At 45.3% G+C, this 21,525-nt stretch overlaps 2 protein-coding genes across 2 annotated transcripts in view; one reads left to right on the top strand and one right to left on the bottom strand.

Annotated features, from left to right (window-relative positions):
* Positions 1-21,525, bottom strand: part of LOC306917154 (voltage-gated inwardly rectifying potassium channel KCNH7-like) — a 228,583-nt gene that overhangs the window by 57,221 nt on the left and 149,837 nt on the right. Inside the window, exons 7-8 of the mRNA XM_079495287.1 lie at positions 21,157-21,380; positions 1,183-1,425 (exon numbers count right to left, since the gene is read on the bottom strand). Coding sequence (XP_079351413.1) covers positions 1,183-1,425; positions 21,157-21,380 — 467 coding nt within the window. The remainder of the gene's footprint in view (positions 1-1,182; positions 1,426-21,156; positions 21,381-21,525) is intronic.
* LOC306917103 (E3 ubiquitin-protein ligase TRIM21-like) lies at positions 9,463-10,588 on the top strand (the record flags this gene model as incomplete). The annotated part of the gene is made up of 2 exons (XM_079495233.1): positions 9,463-9,489; positions 9,701-10,588. The coding sequence occupies 2 exons, from the start codon at positions 9,463-9,465 to the stop codon at positions 10,586-10,588; spliced, it is 915 nt and encodes a 304-aa protein (XP_079351359.1).

The raw sequence follows: 21,525 nt of genomic DNA, 5'->3' as shown, positions 1-21,525 counted from the left end.
AACACGTATGTCGCATTCACCAGAATGCTTTACTGCGATTAACCCATTTTGGACTGAGGTCGATTAAAAAAAGGCTTCTAAATCCTAACATTTTTCTGAAAAAACAAAGTTTCTATGTCAGTGGTGCTCAACCTTTTTCATGTCAAGGACCCCCAGAATTATCTCTATTGGGCCACGGACCCCCATCTCAAAATATGTAGTACCCCCAGAAGCCAATATTTCAGTTAAAAATGTTCGCTCTGAAATATATATTCAAAGATTTGCGGCCCCTTTTTCACGACTTTTCAAAAATAGCAGACCTACAAGCTCGTAGCGCGCCACTCGGTGGCGCACTATGAGCTTGTAGATCTGCTATTTTTCAATAGCTAAAGTAGAACAGAATGCTTAAAACACCAACAGGGGTTCCCGCCCAGAATGGGTTAAGACAAATCCTGCTGCATATTGTCGGAAAGTGCGCTTCGTTTGGCAGGTGTCAAGGCTCAATCGAAGTCTGATGCGGATCAAAGAACCGCGTTCTACTTCGCCAAAAAAACGTGGGTTTCACTTCGCTTCCAAGCGCACCTGACTTCGATTCACTGCAGGTGGGAATGCAACCCGTCAGGGCCGGATCTACCATATGGGAACTTTGGGCACGTGCCCAGGGGCCCTTGGCCACCAGGGGCCCCTAAAAAAATAAAAAATAAAAACGTTTTTTATTTTTATTTTTTTTAGCTCCACAGAAAATGTCCCTGCTAATCCGAATGAAATAAATGGTGTCTAAAAAGATTAGTGTTTTATTGTTGGTGAGAAGGGCAGCTAAAAAGTGCAATTGTGTGTAAAGCAGCAACAATGCGCTAGATTGGCTGTCACTCTGGGGGGGGGGGGGGTAGGCGACCGGAAATAGGCTAATATATACGGCATAAAACTGCCCCAAAACGGCTCCAAAACTGCAAAAATGTTGCGCGCGCGTGAATGGGGGGGCCCTTCGAGCTTCAGTGCCCAGGGGCCCTCAGAGGTGTTAATCCGGCCCTGACCTACAAGCTCATAGCGCGCCACCGAGTGGCGCGCTACGAGCTTGTAGGTCTGCTATTTTTGAAAAATCGTGAAAATATTTATTTCAGAAAACTGGAGGATTTAGAAGATTTTTTTTAAAATTTTAAATGTGTTAACATATATATATTTTTTTCGTCCCTCGCCACTGACCATGATGTCGACCACGTTGAGCGGCGAGCAGGAGTAGCCGCACTCGCGCCGCCGCTGCTCCTCGATGTCGTTGAGCAGGAAGGCGGCGCTGTAGGGCGTGAAGATGGCCGTATAGATGACCAGCAGCAGGATCAGCCAGTCCCACACCGCCTTGAACGGGCTGTAGTGCAGGATGGTGCAGCGGTCCATGCGCAGCGTCTGGAGCTTGTACTCGGGCAGCACGTCTGCCCCCAACGACAGCACCTGTAGGGGGGCAGGGGGGGGGGACAGAGGGGCAGGGGGTATTTAAAGATGTTAGTTAGTTTAACTAAATTCGCGCCAGCATTAATTAATCCCTCGATAGCGTATTGCCAAGGTTTTATCGCGCGTGAAGAGCCAAATATCCGTAACCGAATGTTACAATGACAAACTGCTGTGTGTGGTGTCATGCCCGGATGGTGTTGTGTCGGAAAAAGCCGGAAAAGGCCGACCGCGAGTGTCAGCCCGCCTGCTACAGCCCGTTGAAAACCCTTGTATTCACCAGAAACGGCCCCTCAATGTCGTTTCTGAGATACAGAGCTGTGAATGGTGGGCTTAGACTGGAAGTGGATGCGCGCGCATGTTCAAAATGGCCGCGGCCACAGTGTCCCACTCTGTGTTGATGCGGGTAGCAACATCAGCTAGCGATACGATCGGATCAAGAAATGGATTCAAGAATACAAACCCGAAAACCTGAGAATCTGGGGTTTGGCGGGCTAGGGTACTAATTTAAACTAGGGTTTGGCGGGCTAGGGTACTCATTTAAACTAGGGTTTGGGGGGCTAGGGTACTCATTTAAACTAGGGTTTGGGGGGCTAGGGTACTAATTTAAACTAGGGTTTGGCGGGCTAGGGTACTCATTTAAACTAGGGTTTGGGGGGCTAGGGTACTAATTTAAACTAGGGTTTGGCGGGCTAGGGTACTAATTTAAACTAGGGTTTGGGGGGCTAGGGTACTAATTTAAACTAGGGTTTGGCGGGCTAGGGTACTCATTTAAACTAGGGTTTGGGGGGCTAGGGTACTAATTTAAACTAGGGTTTGGCGGGCTAGGGTACTAATTTAAACTAGGGTTTGGCGGGCTAGGGTACTAATTTAAACTAGGGTTTGGGGGGCTAGGGTACTAATTTAAACTAGGGTTTGGCGGGCTAGGGTACTAATTTAAACTAGGGTTTGGGGGGCTAGGGTACTAATTTAAACTAGGGTTTGGCGGGCTAGGGTACTAATTTAAACTAGGGTTTGGCGGGCTAGGGTACTAATTTAAACTAGGGTTTGGCGGGCTAGGGTACTAATTTAAACTAGGGTTTGGCGGGCTAGGGTACTAATTTAAACCTTCGGGTTTGGCGGGCTAGGGTACTAATTTAAACCTTCGGGTTTGGCGGGCTAGGGTACTAATTTAAACCTTCGTGTTCCTCGTTTCTGGCGGACTCTGTGTTCATTTATTGTCCACGTGTGGAAATTTGTCTTCGGTCTCAACAACAGTAAAAAGAACAAACAGCAACAACAACAACAACAACAACAACACTTACACAATTATCTTCATGGCAAAAATGCAGGACAACACAGTGGCAAATATTAAAAACCAATCTAGCGAGACATGGTATCATTTAGTGTCTTAATGGCATTAGGGATGAAGGAATTTTTTAAAGATGTCACGGTTAGCTTTTGGTGCTTTGTACCGTCTACCAGAGGGGAGTAGTTGGAACTCCCTGCAGAGTGGATGAGAGGAGGAGGTCATTTTGCTATCTTGGAGTGCCGTAATTTTTTTGCCACCCTAAAACATGATCATCAGGTCTTATTGTTATAAATTAAAATTATAAGGAGGAAGAATGTCTTAAAATGTCATCTTTATGTGGACCAGTGTTGGGGATCGTTACTTTAGAAAGTAACGTCGTTAGGTTACTGGATTACTGCCCATAAAAATAATCCCTTACCGTTACAAATTACCTTCTGAGAAAAGTAAAAGGTTAGATTATTTTCCGTTACCCGACAATTAAAACCCATTTTTAATGCTTGCGCAAGTTGTTTACATTGTAGGCTATTAGGCTACTGCCTACCGTCATTGCGCCGCATTATTACGGCCCTAATTAACTCTATGGTTAAAAACGAGAATGATACACACCATGAACTGACCATAGACAATATCCCCTTTACAGCTCTCTCTTTATTAACGAATATAATTCGCCACAATCGCCAGCCTATACACGTAGGACTGGACAGAAAGGCTGTTGCGCTGCGCTCCAACCAGCCAGCAGCGCGCATAATGCCCTCTCCACGGCGCACACCGCGGCGCATGAACACCACCACCACCGTGGACCCACGTATGAACTACATAGTTTATAAGAAATGGCACGGCGGCCATCCAGTGACAGTAACAGAATGAGAATCCTGTAACCTGTTATTTTGGGGGGGCATTAGCCCTGAAACATGACTGTCATGCTCGTGAAGTACGAGCGTCATGTGAACCATGGCTAGGGGGGCATCAACAACAGCCTGTTGATGATGAATGTTACTATGAAACTTAAACAATTCATTAAACTAGTACTCACCTAATGACGCAGCCACGGAGGATCTACCATGTTTAACGTAATTCCAAAGTGTTTAGCCTACATTGTTTAAGTCAAAGACGCATGCGTTTTTTTGGGCTTAAAGCATGTTGTTATTATTCCACTACCGGCACTGTCATGGCAGCTGGCTACAACCGAAACAACTTCCTCTTCCTCTTCAAAATAAAAGCTGCTTGTAACAATACTTTTATTTCTTAAGTGAACTTACAGGATGTAGTAGACGCAGGATGTATAGTAGGCTATACTATACGCTGCGCGTTGGGGCTTGGGAAGACAAATCACACAGAAGGCAGGAGAAATAGACTCCGTGGGCAGTCGGGGCTTTATTCTTTTTAAATCTTGCACACAAAATGAACAGGGACACATTATAGTAACGAGATTACTGTTTTGGAAAAGTAACTAGGTAACTAACTACTAAATTGCAAAACTAACTACTTACTTTATTCCGTTACCGTTATAAAAGTAGTCCCTTACATAACGCCGTTATTAATAGCTCCGTTACACCCAACACTGATGTGGACACGCACCACCACTTCATTAAGGGCGCGGAAATAGCGCACTGAGCGCACCGTGCAATGCAAACTAACAGGCGAGTGCAAACTAACAGGCGAGTGCGCACCGGTGCGGTGTTCCGAACGCTACCGTAAAGGCTCATTCATAGTCTGGATTTTCGGTGGTGAGGTGACCACCGCTCCAGTGGTGAGGTGACCACTGCTCCGGTGGCGAGGTGACCACCGCTCCAGTGGTGAGGTGACCACCGCTCCAGTGGCGCTCCGGTGGCGAGGTGACCACCGCTCCAGTGGCGAGGTGACCACCGCTGAAATAACGTTGAGCGGTGGTGAGTATAAATAGAGAGAAGGGCTGGGGCGGTGGTTTGCTCTTCACCGCGGCTCAGTGACGTCATGTTTTAGTTCGGTGGTCACCTCACCACCGAAAATCCAGACTATGTATGAGCCTCAAGTATGCCTGCTTGTCGATCTGCTGTTTTTCAATAGCCAAAGTATAACATAGTCCTTAAAACACCTAAAGGGGTTCCCGTCCTGAATGGGTCCTGAACTGTAACCCGCAACCAGCTGGACCGAGGACAGAGCCATGGGGCACGCCGGTCAGCCGTTCACACATCAAGCAGAAGCAGTGAAATGTTAGGCTGCGTTCTGACCAGGGCAGGAATTTCACGGCGGCCACGGCGGCCATGGCCGTCGTTGCCCCTCTCTTTGGCCGTGTGCCCCTCGGAAAATGATATGCCCATACGGCCACAGTGGCCGTGGTGCCCATGTGCCCCGACCGGCGCCCACAGCAGTTCATTTTACCGTTTTTCCTCTGTGCAATTTTCCAGTCATTACGGTAACCTTCCCCGTGTAGTTGTGTTGCCATTTGCCAAGTGGTTTGATTCTTTTGCGTTACTTTGCCTCCTCCCTCCTCCTCCGCTCCATGCACACATACACGCAGTCACGCACTGACAGCTCGCCTCTCACTCACTGACACTCGGCCCGGCTGGCGCGGACCGCGGTGCTTCAGGATTATTATCACACAGAGCCCGTGTGTTAAGACCAACGTGACTCGTCTTCATGGATATAAACTCACAAAACAACACCACGCAACAGCATAGACTGCAGGACTCCTCCACCATTTACCACGCTATCGTCTGCTACGTTAGTTGACAGAGTAAATTGTTTAAACAGCCAACGCTGGCCAAGGCTAATATCGCTAGCCAAACGCTAGTAGCCAAGCATCAGAGCGCGCTCACTGTACACCACGCGTCGCTCGCTTAATAATCATTCATTTCTGTATCAATGCGGACATAACGTGGTAAATGTTCATAAGCACACAATTGTACAAAATGCTTTTCACACTTGACTTATCTCCAGAGTCCTCAGTCCTGCAGCCCCACAATGCCATATGCCAGTCTAGCCTTAAAATCTACATTTATATGTTATTTTCTAAACCAAGCCCTCATTCAAAAGTTAAGTAAGTAAGTAAATGTTATTTATAAAGCACCTTTCGAAACAAAGTTAGAAGTTGCTGAACAATTTGTACAGTGTAAACAATAGAAGAAAATTAAAAACAAGGAACATATCACACAGTTGTGACAATATAGCAGAACAAAAACAAACAAGGCAGAACAGAAACTTGGGCTATAAAAATTAATGTAGGCTGTCTGTCATTGTATTTTCTGTGAATTAACTCACAATTGAATCCAGTGATCCTCAGCCATTTTAATTTCAAGGACCCCCAAATTAAATGTATATGAATTAGCCTAGGGTGACAGGGTCCTAGGCCATTTCATTATGATTTTCATCTCTCTGCACTATTCAAATATTGTAAACATGTCTGTAACATGGGGTTTAAATTAAAACAAATGTAATCATCCTTAACCTTTAAGCTAAAATAATGATGACCGGGGACATAAAATCATTGTTTTAATTGATGGCCTTCATGCCCTGGCACTTGGCCTTGTGCCCTCAAAAAGTTGACCACACTAAAGGCCAAGTGGCCTTGCCCCTAAAAGGATGAAATTCCAGGCCTGGTTCTGACTGAGTTAAGTTAAGCCCCCCGCCCGCTCGAGGGGAACATGTCTCTATAAATAGCGTCTACCCTAAAGGCCACACATCATGCTGTGAAATGTATTCCATAGATTCCAAACCTAATGTTGAAAAGACATGGAATGTTTAAAAATGACCTGCTAGAAATGCTGTTTAATGAATTCATTAATTCATATATTTGTTTTAAGTTCTATTTTCACCTAAACACCTAAACATCATAATTGATGTTCATTGTAATGCCATTGGTCATGATATTTGCATATAAATATAAACACAGAGGCTGAAATTTCCTCTGATAAGTCCTAGTAGCACATGTTTTGTTTTTGTTTTTGTCTTGTTTTTGTTTTGTTATGCTTGTTTTGTTTTGTCTTGTTTTGTACTTTTGTTGTATTTTCATCCTTTTATAGCTATTTTGAATATTAAAAGGGCTGGTATTATAAGCTGAGGCTTCTGCCAAACACTCCCTTTTGGTCAACAAAAAAACCCTGAATACATTGTATAAGGTGTGTTTATTTTAAATGACCAATAAACTAAACTAAACTAAGTAGTAGTAAGGTTGAAATCTCTTTTTTGCAAGTAGAAATGTATACGGCTCTCTTATAACTTCGAGCCAGACGGAGGTCTTTCAGGATCAAGCGACCTTATCTCCTGGCTGTATGACCTTGACATCGTCCATATGATTAGTGTCGAGCTGTGATGAGAGCAGGTTGTGAATCGGGGGGGGGGCTGAGAGAGAAGGAACGGAACATGTAATGAAAACCCTGAAAAAGAAAAGAGAAAAAAGCCCAGCTTGGACCTCGTGTAAGGGAGAAAAAAAAAAGACAAGCATTGTTTACTGCGATCAGTTCAGACACGGAATCTATTCTCGCTTGCCTCGCCGGGTACCGCAATTACCATCCAGGCTGTGTGAAAATGGAACCTCCAGTAATGAGGGGGGTGTCCTCCGAATGGAAGAACAACTATGAAGAGAGCTACCTCCAATGTTCCTATTGGACACAGAGTGGCGCGCTACGAGCTTGTAGGTCTGCTATTTTTGAAAAGTCGTGAAAATGTGGCACAAATCTTTGAATATATATTTCAGAGCAAACCTTTTTAACTAAAATATTGGCTTCTGGGGGGTCCCTGGAACTGCATATTTTTTGATGGGGGTGCGTGGCCCAATAGAGTTGATTCTGGGGGTCCTTGACATGAAAAAGGTGGAGCATCACTGACATAGAAACATGGGTTTTTTCAGAAAAAAATAGGATTTAGAAGCCTTTTTGTATCGACCTCAGTCCAAACAGGTTCTGGAGGCACAGGAGTCAAGTCGCTGGTCCCAACCCGTCGCTGGTCCCAACCCGTCGCTGGTCCCAACCCGTCGCTGGTCCTGGTCCCAACCCGTCGCTGGTCCTGGTCCCAACCCGTCGCTGGTCCTGGTCCCAACCCGTCGCTGGTCCTGGTCCCAACCCGTCGCTGGTCCTGGTCCCAACCCGTCGCTGGTCCCAACCCGTCGCTGGTCCTGGTCCCAACCCGTCGCTGGTCCTGGTCCCAACCCGTCGCTGGTCCCAACCCGTCGCTGGTCCTGGTCCCAACCCGTCGCTGCCCGTCGCTGGTCCCAACCCGTCTGGATGGCAGACCATTTATACCCATATAAGGACATATCTGTGTCTGTGTCTATGTGTGTTCCCTGAATGCCCAAATATGGAGTTTCCATCTCATATAGAGTTCCCTAGGAAATCAGTTTGTTGGTTTTGGGTTGCTATGGCAACCTACCGTTTACCAATCAGTGCACTGCTTGGGAGGCCAGCGTGACATCACGGAACGAACTCCTTATTTGGGCACGGCTGACACGGGACTCTGTGTGTGTGTGTGTGTGTGTGTGGTCACTGTGACATCACAGTGATGTCACAGCGGCTGAGCTCATTGGTGTGATTGAAGAGAAGCAGAAGACAACAGAGAAACAGGCTGAAGGATTCATCAAAGACCTGCAACAGGAAATCACTCAGTTGGAGAAGAGAAGCTCTGAGCCTATGTAGGAGAGCCTCCATTGGACTGAAGCCAATAGAAGTCTATGTAGGAGAGCCTCCATTGGACTGAAGCCAATAGAAGTCTATGTAGGAGAGCCTCCATTGGACTGAAGCCAATATAAGTCTATGTAGGAGAGCAGCCATTGGACTGAAGTCCCATGAAGTGAACAGAGTTTTGGTAACTCTGTCTAATGGCTCTGACCATACATACCCATGATGTCACCATGATGTCACCGCTCTGCATTCTCCTAATTAGCATCAGTTACTCCCCTGCTTGGCGTGTATGACATCAGCACTCCATATATGGATACGACAGACTCACAGTGACATCACGGAGGACGACATCATCACATTGGGCCAACCACATAAAAGTCAGAGTAATCTGCAGATAGGCTCCCCACATGCAACAAGCTCCTCCCAGAGTTTCCGACCGTCAGCCCCGAATCAACTCTTCGACGACAATTTCCACTTTCTTCTTCCAGAGACTCCATCGTCAGACCTTCAACCAACTCCAGACCAGACCTGTCACCAGGAGACAGATCTCTGGACCTTCCGTCCTTCACAGGCCATCAGATACTACAGACACCTGGACCTTCCGTCCTTCACAGGCCACCAGATACTACAGACACCTGGACCTTCCGTCCTTCACAGGCCACCAGATACTACAGACACCTGGACCTTCCGTCCTTCACAGGCCACCAGATACTACAGACACCTGGACCTTCCGTCCTTCACAGGCCATCAGATACGACAGACACCTGGACCTTCTGTCCTTCACAGGCCACCAGATACGACAGACACCTGGACCTTCTGTCTGTCACAGGCCATCAGATACGACAGACACCTGGACCTTCTGTCTGTCACAGGCCACCAGATACTACAGACACCTGGACCTTCCCGAGGGTTTTTATTCGTCGTCGGTGTGTGGAAATGGGTGCGTCCGCCAGCGGTCTCCGTCCTGAAGACCACCTGCAGTGTTCCGTCTGTATGGACTTGTTCTCTGAACCGGTCACCACTCCGTGTGGACACAACTACTGCAACGCCTGCATCACACATTGCTGGGACGCTGGTGCTGTGTGCAGGTGTCCGCTGTGCAACAAAACCTTCCACACGAGACCAGAGTTATCTGTCAATACTTTGGTTTCGGAGATGGTTCAACAGTTCAGGAATCACAAGGTGAAAGAAGAATATGAAGCAAAGACAGAGGCAGAAATCGACGATGATCCAGGAGAGACGAGTGAAGATTCAGGAGTTCAGACGCTCAGTAGAGCTCAGCAGGAGAGATGCAGACACAGTGATAACAGGCAGTGTGCAGGTCTTCGCTGCTCTGATCAGCTGTATTGAGAGAAGCCAGGCTGAGCTCATTGGTGTGATTGAAGAGAAGCAGAAGACAGCAGAGAAACAGGCTGACGGATTCATCAAAGATCTGAAAAAGGAAATCACTCAGTTGGAGAAGAGAAGCTCTGAGCTGAAACAGCCCTCCCACTCTGAAGACCACCTCATCCAGAACGTCACATCCATCAACACCCCTCCACCCACCAAGGACTGGACAAAGGTCAGTGTCCATCAGTCTTTATATGTGGAGACTGTGAGGACAGCTGTGTCTCAGCTGGAGAAGACACTCAGTCAGGAGATGAAGAAGATGTGTGATGTTGAGATGAAGTGGATTCAGCAATGTGCTGTGAATGTGACCCTGGACCCTGATACAGCACATCCCAACCTCATCCTGTCTGACGATGGGAAACAAGTGCATTGTGGAAACATAAAGAAGAATCTCCCAAACAACAAAAAGAGATTCTCTCCATGTGCCTGTGTCTTAGGAAAACAAGGCTTCTGCTCAGGAAGGTTTTACTATGAGGTTCAGGTTGGAGGGAAGACTGCCTGGTATCTAGGAGTGGCCAGAGAGTCCATCAACAGGAAGGGACAGATCACAGCGACCCCCAACAATGGTTGCTGGACTATAGCGTGGAGGAATGGAAATGTGTACAAGGCTCTTGCTGGCCCTTCTGTCCCTGTAAGAGAGGAGCTCCAGACAGTGGGAGTGTTTGTGGATTATGAGGAGGGTCTGGTCTCCTTTTATGATGTGGAGACCAGAGTCCACCTCTACTCTTTCACTGACTGCTCCTTCACTGAGAGACTATATCCATTCTTCAGTCCCTCTTTTAATTATGGTGTTAGGAACTCTGCTCCTCTGATCATCTCTCCTGTCACCAGTGGCCGATTTAACAATTTGGGGGCTCCCAGCAGGGCTGAAGCAGGCCCCCCCCCTGCATAGTGTTATAACCCCCCCCTGAATAGTGCTGCCCCCCCCCCCCCCCCTCGCACCCATGCATTGTTGATTCTGTCGACTTATACTATGACAAAAAATAAATAAAAAAATACAATAAATGGAGACTAAATTAATACTAAGCTTTGACGACTAAAACAAAGACATATACTGTATATTGACAATTTCGTCAACAACTAAAAACTAGACTAAAATGTTAGGAAGGGACTATAGTGGACAATAGATCCAGTATAAGTCATTTTACACGTGGTTGCATGCTGAAAATGCGTGGTGAGCTTGTAGATCGACTATTTTCAGCAAGTGTGAAATCATCCATTATGACGGCATCAAGGCCCACCAAAATGCATTTTAGCCGACTAATTCAACTGTAGATTTAGTCGACTAAAAGTGTGAGGCTTGTAGATCTGGTATTGGAAAACCAGGAGGAGGGCGAGGGGCAGGCGGGTGCCATTTGAGAGGGAGGGGGAGGGGGGGCGGGTGCCATTTGAGAGGGAGGGGGAGGCGGGTGTTTCATGGTTTAGTTTTACGCTCTCCACAGTTAAGATTATTGTTGAACATCTGCATTACTTAATTTACAAGATGGTCTACACAATTAGAGAATGTAGAATAATTGTTATGTTGATCAACGTTTGCCTGTTATCTCTCCTAATGGTACCAACATCAATACAGCATAATATACCACAAATAAAGTCTAGGGTCTGAGAGGCTAAATGTCATCAAACGGTGGTCCGTGGCTCAAATGGGTCTGAGAGGCTAAATGTCATCAAATGGTGGTCCGTGGCTCAAATGAGTCTGAGAGGCTAAATGTCATCAAACGGTGGTCCGTGGCTCAAATGGGTCTGAAAGGCTAAATGTCATCAAATGGTGGTCCGTGGCTCAGATGGGTCTGAGAGGCTAAATGTCATCAAATGGTGGTCCGTGGCTGAAATGGGTCTGAGAGGCTAAATGTCATCAAATGGTGGTCCGTGGCTCAGATGGGTCTGAGAGGCTAAATGTCATCAAATGGTGGTCCATCCTCAGGCCCCGGTGGGAGCGTTGCCAGGTTGGCAGAATGACAGCAGGTCTTAACATGTCGCGGCCGATCTGTTTCTAAATAAAAGATCCCACCTTAATTATTTAACACGCCCTACTGTAGCTATCTGCATCTCTCCCCCCCCCCCTCCCTCTCTCTCTCTCCACCTCCCTCTCTCTCTCTCTCCCCCCCCCCCCCTCTCTCTCTCTCTCTCTCTCTCTCGGGTTCACACGAGTGCAAAGCTTTCTGCCGTTTCCAGCTCACAGTGGTGGAAAAACTACTTGCATGTTTTACTCCATTTCGACCTGAGGACGATTCTACAAATGTCTTCTAAATCCTGACAGTTTTCTGAAAAATGTCGTTCTCAAACATTTTCCGTGTCAAGGACCCCTAGAAGTATCTGTATTTGGCCCCGGACCCCAATCTCAAAATATGTTGTTCCAGTGACCCCACCCCCCCCACCCCCCCCCCAGAAGCAAAGATTTGAGTTAAAAATGCTCACTCTGAAAGAATATATATTGAAAGATTTGCGCCCACATTTTCACGATCTTTAAAAAATAGCAGATCTACAAGCTCGAAGCGCGGCACTCGGTGCCGCGCTACGAGCTTGTAGGTCTGCTATTTTCCAATAGCTAAAGTATGACAGAATGGGTTAAGTAAAAGTATCTATAATAGCCTATACTGCAATGTAGAAATACAAGTAATATTCAAAACGTACTTGAGTAAAAGTATACACAAGTATTGGCATCAGGATGTACTTGAAGTACGGAAAGTAAAAGTACTCATTGTGCCGAATATGATGTCTCATTTCAAGTTGTCAAATTTTGAAAAAAGTAGATCTACAAGTTCACAATGTGTCGCATCGCGACACATTGTGAACCTGTAGATCTGCTATTTTCTAATGGCCCGGAATGTATTTAGGGCTGAAGTGGTATAAGTGTATGTTTTCTAATAATAATGAAAATCTTCAAAGTAACTACTACCGTTTTTAAATTAATGTAGTGGTAGTGAAAGTATACAATATTTGCCTCCGAGATGTAGTGGAGTAGAAGTAAAAGTACTGGGAAATGGAAACACTCAAGTAAACACCTCAAAATCTATTACTTAAGTAAATGTACTTAGTTACTTTCCGTGCCGTGGGTGCTGTGTGGTATACGTCGACTCTCGCCGAGCGCTGGAGCGTCATATAATTTATAAGAGCATGAGTGTTGTTCCGTACGTGTTTCCGCGGCTAGCTGCTACGGAGTTAACCCGTTCTGGGCGGGTACCCCTTTTTGGTGTTTTAAGCACTATGTTATATTTTAACTATTTATTTTTTTTAAATCGTGAAAATGTAGCGCAAATCTTTGAAGCATTATATTCTTTCAGAGCGAATGTTTTTAACTCAAATCTTTGCTTCTGGGGAGGGGGAGAGGGTCCCTGGAACAACATATTTTCAGATGGGGGTCAGCAGCCAAATACAGATAGTTCTGGGGGTCCTTGACTTGAAAAAGGTTGCGCACCCACTGACAAATATAGGAAAATTGTTAAGATTTAGAAGCCATATTGTTTTTTAATCGGCCTCAGGTGTAAATGAGTTAACGATAATGCCAACGAATGCAAATGAACCGGCAGCCTCGCTATACGCTGCTGGCCTACTTCTGTCACGGCGTGATTTCATGAGCTTGTTGGACGTGTACCTCTCCCTCCGACCGCACCACGAGAGAACAAGAAATGAAGTGAGACGCGAAGCCAAGAAAAGTTCTGCGTGATACCATCCAATAGAACTACAGCTAATCTAAGATACCATCCAATAGAACTACAGCTAATCTAAGATACCATCCAATAGAACTACAGCTAATCTAAGATACCATCCAATAGAACTACAGCTAATCTAAGATACCATCCAATAGAACTACAGCTAATCTAAGATACCATCCAATAGAACTACAGCTAATCTAAGATACCATCCAATAGAACTACAGCTAATCTAAGATACCATCCAATAGAACTACAGCTAATCTAAGATACCATCCAATAGAACTACAGCTAATCTAAGATACCATCCAATAGAACTACAGCTAATCTAAGATACCATCCAATAGAACTACAGCTAATCTAAGATACCATCCAATAGAACTACAGCTAATCTAAGATACCATCCAATAGAACTACAGCTAATCTAAGATACCATCCAATAGAACTACAGCTAATCTAAGATACCATCCAATAGAACTACAGCTAATCTAAGATACCATCCAATAGAACTACAGCTAATCTAAAATACCATCCAATAGAACTACAGCTAATCTAAGATACCATCCAATAGAACTACAGCTAATCTAAGATACTATCCAATAGAACTACAGCTAATCTAAGATACCATCCAATAGAACTACAGCTAATCTAAGATACCATCCAATAGAACTACAGCTAATCTAAGATACCATCCAATAGAACTACAGCTAATCTAAGATACCATCCAATAGAACTACAGCTAATCTAAGATACCATCCAATAGAACTACAGCTAATCTAAAATACCATCCAATAGAACTACAGCTAATCTAAGATACCATCTAATAGAACTAGCTCTTTCGACTAGACAGCGTTACAACACAGCCTGGAAGGTGTTTGAACGTTGGTGTTCATCGAGACCTGTCAGGGTTATCCCTTTTCAGGCGTCAGTGATGGACATTTTCTACAAGAATTTCTTGATAGGGATCTTGGAAAATCTTCGGTTAAAGTCAACCTGGCGGCCATTTCCGCCTACCACGTAGGTATGAATAACAGACCAGTGAGTGAACACTTGCTGATCCGTCAGTTCATGAGGGGCGTTGCACGTGCCAGACCGATAATCAGGTCACTGGTTCCGTCCTGGGACCTGACACAGGTACTGGACGCCCTATCTCGGGATCCTTTTGAACCACTGGACACGGTGAGCTTGAAGGTCCTCACTTTGAAAACCGTTCTGCTGGTCGCTTTGACGACTAGCTTGTCAGTCGAAATAGCAGGGAAAGGTAACATGGACGAATTGTGTTTCTATTATGTAGGTTACAGTTATGAATTGATACTATTAAAAAAATATATTATTTTTGTAATCCGACTGTTTATTCATCTCGTGCAATATTTGTATTTTGTCATTTATCAATACACATTTGAAAAAGTAAATTGGATGGTTTTGAGTTGAATGTTTTGATGTTTCCGTGCAGGATGCTCAAGATGAAATGCTTAATAAAGGGTTAATATGCATTAATCTGAAAGGAAACATTTAGTACATGACCAGTTTCACTCATATACTTTGAAGGAAGCAGATCTGATTTGATTTCATTGCTGAGCAAAAAAATGCCCTAAATCAAATTTTATGGGATTTTGGTGTTTTGGATATGAAGGGGTTAATATCTAAAAATACATCAATATTAAATCTGATGCACTGTACACATCCACTGTCATGTATAAACACTGTAGAAAGCAAATTTGATACATTTAGATCAAGCATTTTGCATGACATACCATAAAACTCTATTTTGGGTTGATTTTTACTGTTTCGGGCATTAAGGGGTTAATAACAAAAAATGCCCAAGGGATATCACTGGGCACCCTCTTGAATTATTAAGAGGGGACCCCAAGCTACAAGAATCAGTTGAGAAAAATACTTTATCTGACGAAACCACGTTCAGCCAAAAATCAGCAGTCGGCTCCCGGACTAGTATGTCTTAAAAGGTAATAAAAACGCAAATAAAACAATGAAAATGTAACTCGTGTAACGTCGTTATTGGGAGGGAAGCTGTTTTACAATAAATTCACTTATTGTGTAACTCGTGAATGGGAGGGAGAGTGTTGATTGAATCACGACCCCAAGAATCGGAAATCGACTCGTGAGATAGGCCACACTGTGATTGGCCAGTAGTCACTTGAGTGGCAGCGTGAAGTAGTGTGCCGTCCACTCTTCCGGCGTACTTCCTCTCCCAGTGTAAATTCTTCAGCCCCTCCTTCAACACACATCGCGCTCCAACAAACTGCAGCAGCCAATGAGGCATCTATTGTTTTTAAATATCTATGCTGTCCTCTGCCTCCTCTTCTCTCACACCAATAACATACTGAACAGAGTACAGAGGACAACGTTCTGGTGGAGCTGTTGCCCCCGCGACCCGACCACGGATAAGCGGTTGAAGACAGATTATGGATGGATCCCTAGGTTACCTATAGGTCTCTATATATGAGATTAGATCCATTAATCCTAGGCTATTAAGCGTGTGCGTGTCCGTGAAGGTAATTTATGCAGATGAAGGACATCGTAATGGGCTGGGATGAGGCAGCCTGCACTTTGTGTCGTTGTCAATCAATCTGGCTCCGCTCCACAATCAATCTGGCTCCGCTCCATAATCCATGGGAGTGTCAATCAATCTGGCTCCGCTCCACAATCAATCTGTCTCCGCTCCATAATCCATGGGAGTGTCAATCAATCTGGCTCCGCTCCACAATCCATCTGGCTCCGCTCCACAATCAATCTGGCTCCGCTCCACAATCCATGGGAGTGTCAATCCATCTGGCTCCGCTCCACAAACCATCTGGCTCAGCTCCACAATCCATGGGAGTGTCAATCCATCTGGCTCCGCTCCACAATCCATCTGAGTTCATTCAAGGTTTTGTTGCCAAAGCGGTCGATACAGAGCAGCTCAGTGGCCTCGTGGTTAGACCGTCCTCCGGTGTTGTTTTTAGCAGCAAAATACGATTTTAGTTTTAGTCATAGTCTCTTGAATAGTTTTCATTTAGTTTTAGTCACATTTTACCTTCACCTGGAATGTCTTAGTAATAGTCTAGTTTTAGTCGACTATATATCATAGGATTTTAGTTGACTAAATCTACAGTTGATTTAGTCGACTAAAATGTATTTTGGCGGGCCTTGATGCCGTCATAATGGCTGATTTTTCACTTGCTGATCTACAAGCTCACAACGCGTCGCAGCTCGAGCTTGTAGATCGGCTATTTTCAGCATGCAACCAAATGTAAAATTACGCATACTGGATCTCTTGTCCACTAGTCCCTTCCTAACATTTTAGTCTACTTTTTATTTGTTGACGAAATCGTCAGTATATTTCAGTCTTAGTTTTAGTCGTCATGGCTTGGTTTTCGTCAGTGAAAAAAGCGCAGTCGACGGACATTTTTCCTCGACGAAAACACTGCCGTCTGGTCGTCATGTGATCAATCCACTAACCCTAGCCCTAGCTCAGGGGTGGGCAACTTTGACGATGGAGAGGGCCACTATATTTCAACACTCACTCCCTAGGGCCATATATTACGGTCGTCGCAAAAATAGCCGATCTACAAGCTCAAAACGCGTCGCGCTGCGACGCGTTTTGAGCTTGTAGATCGGCTATTTTTGCTATATTCTAATTGAAATCTTGAATTTTTGCTATTTTCTTAATCAGAATCCTGAAAATTAATATTTTTCATTTCAAATGCCTTTAATTATACTTGTGTTGAAGCATTGAGCTACTAATTTAGACTGAAGTAATTAAAGCGGGTCATGTTTGCATGTTGTGGAATTGTAAACAGCTGAAACCAATATTATATCAGTATCCTGACATTAACCTGAGGGCCGCATTAAGTGAAGGTGGGGCCGCATGTGGCCCCCGGGCCGCCAGTAGCCCACCCCTGCCCTAGCTCATACCCAAGACCAGTGGTTCCCAAACTCTTTTCATGTCAAGGACCCCCAAATTGACACTAATTATAGCCCCACGGACCCCCCATTTGAAGAGATATGCCAGGGGACCATGAAAAGGATGTCCGCACACTGTTTCCAGGAACATTCTTTATTGAACAACGTTTCGACCCTTGTGGGTCTTCGTCATACCTGAAGAAACATCCCTTCCTTTTCATTGTACTTATAATATTTTTGACCATCACCTGTAGAATTTGGATCCTATCTCATATGCCAGGGACCCCTCCATAAGAGATGTGTGTGCTTCCTGTTGGATCCTATCTCATATGCCAGGGAGCCCTCCATAAGAGATGTGTGTGCTTCCTGTTGGATCCTATCTCATATGCCAGGGACCCCTCCATAAGAGATGTGTGTGCTTCCTGTTGGATCCTATCTCATATGCCAGGGACCCCTCCATAAGAGATGTGTGTGCTTCCTGTTGGATCCTATCTCATATGCCAGGGAGCCCTCCATAAGAGATGTGTGTGCTTCCTGTTGGATCCTATCTCATATGCCAGGGACCCCTCCATAAGAGATGTGTGTGCTTCCTGTTGGATCCTATCTCATATGCCAGGGACCCCTCCATAAGAGATGTGTGTGCTTCCTGTTGGATCCTATCTCATATGCCAGGGACCCCTCCATAAGAGAAGATCTTTATGGCTCTAGCAGTGATTCTCAACATGTTTAATTTCAAAGACCCCCAGTTTGACATGCGGCTACAGACCCCCATTTAATGGCATTAAATTAACTCTGAGATTGTACATTTGTACACTCTCAGAGTTACAGACCCATAGGGGTCCATTTGGTTCCAAACTATCATTTAACTGGGGACCCCCTGGAACTCCCTCAAGGACCCCTGGGGGTCCCCGGACCCCACTTTGGGAACCAATGCTCAAGACTAAAAAAGGCAGCAAGGGTTGGTAAACAGTAGTGGTGTCAAAAAATGTCGATATGAATCGGTAATTGATTTTATTTCTAACATTAATTATGAATTAACAATGCGACTACATCGATGCAGATCGGCTATACTTTCGCCGTTTGATCACTTTGATTCGTCCTAATGTTGGTGCTAAATCCCACTTGAAGCAGAATGTCACGAGACACGTGTGGAACAACGAGGGCAAACATAAAGACTCGGCAAATATCGTTCAAATAGAAACACATTAAGTAGCAAAGCCATTTGTAGAGCAAAGTACAACTTGGCTCTAATCAGCCGTTTCTGGGCTAAAATGTTCTGAGGTGAAGAGCTTTGGCAGAGCAGAGAACATGTAATGATGAATTGAGCGCCGGGAACGGCTCGCACGGTGAGAACTGGGAAAGCACACACAGTTTGCATCGAGGTGTAATTAACCCATTGAGACCCGAGGCACATCCGACCGAAAGAGAAATAAACTCACTGACTAAACATCCTACAAATGTCTTGTAATTCAGTCGTTCCCAAACTTTCTCATGTCAAGGACCGTTAAGACCCCCATGCCTTTAAGGACCGTTAAGACCCCCATGCCTTTGTTCCAGGGACCCTCAGAATCACAGAATTTAGTTAAAAATGTTTGCTTATTATTTCATTTTGTATATATGTGACCAGGTCTAGCAAAATGGTCCTCATCTCGCCTATAATGAAAAGGCAGAAAATCTAAAATAAACTTGATTTTTTGTTTTTGAGATTTTCGTTTTTTTTCATATTAACACAGTTTGAATGTTGAAGAAGGTTTTCATTCCAACAGATTATTGATTTGGGCAAATTAAATGTATACATTTATAAGTCAAAGTAGGCTAGCCAGCTCTAGGTGTTGAAATGTTGTGAACATTCAAAGGGGATTTTCTCAGCTTTGGGTAAAACGGCACAATCATTTTAAAATGTTTTTAACAGCCAACCAATGGGCCATATATAGCTAATAAAAAGGTGAAATGTCGCAGGTGTTTTCCCGTTTCTAACCGGTTAGATTCTGCGTTGTTGAATCCATCTCACTGAGCAGCCTCCGTCAACACACACACCAGACTGAGTGTGTGTGTGTGTGTGTTGTGTGTGTGTGTGTGTGTGTGTGAGAGAGAGAGAGAGTGTACTCAGTCAGAGTGGAGAGCCATCGGAATTCAATAGTGATATATCAGTCATTATCACCGTCCTGCACACACACACACACACACACACACACACACACACACACACACACACACACACACACACACACACACACACACACACACACACACACACACACACACACACACACACACACACACACACACACACACACACACACAGCAGCTGCGACCAATCACGTCTGCTCATGCAGCTCGCAGCGCCAGCCGGGCGGTGCAGCCATGGTGTTGCTGTCAGTCAGAGAGACGGACGGATTAACCCGTTCTGAGCGGGAACCCCTTTTGGTGTTTTAAAGCATTATGTTATACTTTAGCTATTGAAAAATAGCAGATCTACAAGCTCGTAGAGCGGCACAGAGTGCCGCTCTACGAGCTTGTAGGTCTGCTATCTTTGAAAGATCGTGAAAATGTGGCGCAAATCTTTTAATATATATTCTTTCAGAGAGCGAACGTTTATACTCAAAACTTTGCCTCTGGGGAGGGTCCCTGGAACAACATATTTTCAGACGGGGGTCGGCGGCCAAATACAGATAATTCTGGGGGTTCTTGACTTGAAATATTGAGAACCACTGACATAGAAACATCGGGTTTTTCAGAAAACTGTCGGGATTTAGAAGACATGTTGTAGAATGGAGCTCAGGTCTAAATGGGTTAATTGAAACTCCAACGAGGGTTCTGAACGCGTCAGACTGTCACCCGCTGGTGACACTTAAAGGGACACTTCACCCTTTTCGCCAAAAAATATATGTTAACCCAATCCAAGCCAAGGAACGACAGGTTACGTTTAAAGCACTATAACGCCCTGTGCCAGGACGTAATTATTATTTTTTTTACAATAGAAACGCTGCACCTGGTCTGATTTTATATTGTAATGTACTGGCATGGATTGTGTTAACACTTAGCGCGCCATTGCCGACGATTAAAGTCAATTGAAGCCTAATTTTGATACTGACGCTTAACGCCATTGCCGACGGCCTTCGGCAATTGAGCTTTTATAGCGCGTTCGATTGCTTGAGCCAAAATGCTACTCACGTTAGCCGGTTAGCTAGCTGTGTTGTTAGCACAGCACTGGATCGCCCATCTTAGATCGTCGTCGCCATAAGAATCCATTCTATCCATTTCTTTCAATCGCCTGTATCTCCTATTCCTTGTCCCAGATGGCATTTTGGTCAAAACAGCGTTTCTTTGACGGCACAGATCGGACGATGTAGAGCTCTCCAGAGCTCCGGTCTGGCTTCGGATGGTAAACAAGGCCTGTCCGCTCCGTGTAGCTTCCTAGGTTATGACTACTGCTCATGGACCGGAAATGGCGGCTTTTCAAAATAAGAGCTCAAATTTAAAAAATGCTGGCGTGAATCAGATCCTAATTTTTCAATAAATGCTAGCGGCCTAAGTGTTAATGACGTTTAGAAGATTTAGAACACTTTCCTGGGGGTCTTTATGTGTGTAATATGTGGTTTTAGATATTTTAGGTTTTATCAGTGAGCCCCCAGTGTCTCTGATGTCATGGACACTGGGCTCACTTACTGTACTTCCTGGACTACATGTTGTCTCAGTAAGACAGCCCCTCCCCCCTATCCACAAGGAGGAGCAGTGCACCAAAGCATTGTGGGAATTGTAGTCCAGCAGACATGGCACAGTGCGTGACCTTTGAACCCTCACCTGCGTGACCTTGTCAGTGACGCAGTGCGCGTGACCTTTGAACCCTCACCTGCGTGCCCTTGTGTCCGTGACACAGCGCGCGTGACCTTTGAACCCTCACCTGCGTGACCTTTTCGGTGACGCAGTGCGTGACCGTGCGCTCCTTGACCGTGGGGGCGATGATGGTCTTCTCGGAGGACGGCGGCGACGGGCACTTCCTGCTGTCGTTGTTGGCCTCGGAGAAGTTGAGCGTGATCAGAGGGATCCTGTTGATGGTGCTGTAGCGGTTCAGGTTGGAGTCCGACGTGGAGCCCAGGAGACTGGAGCGGATCTGGTTCAGAGGACCTGGGGGGGGGGGCGGCGAGGGGGGGATAGAGAGAGAGAGAGAGAGAGAGAGAGAGAGAGAGACAGAGACAGAGACAGAGACAGAGACAGAGACAGAGACAGAGACAGAGAGAGACAGAGAGAGACAGAGACAGAGACAGAGAGA

This window comes from Electrona antarctica, assembly GCF_951216825.1.
Source record: "Electrona antarctica genome assembly, chromosome: 24".
NCBI lineage: Eukaryota > Metazoa > Chordata > Actinopteri > Myctophiformes > Myctophidae > Electrona > Electrona antarctica.
Note: the sequence above shows the minus strand (reverse complement) of the source record. Positions and strands in the feature narration are given on the sequence as shown.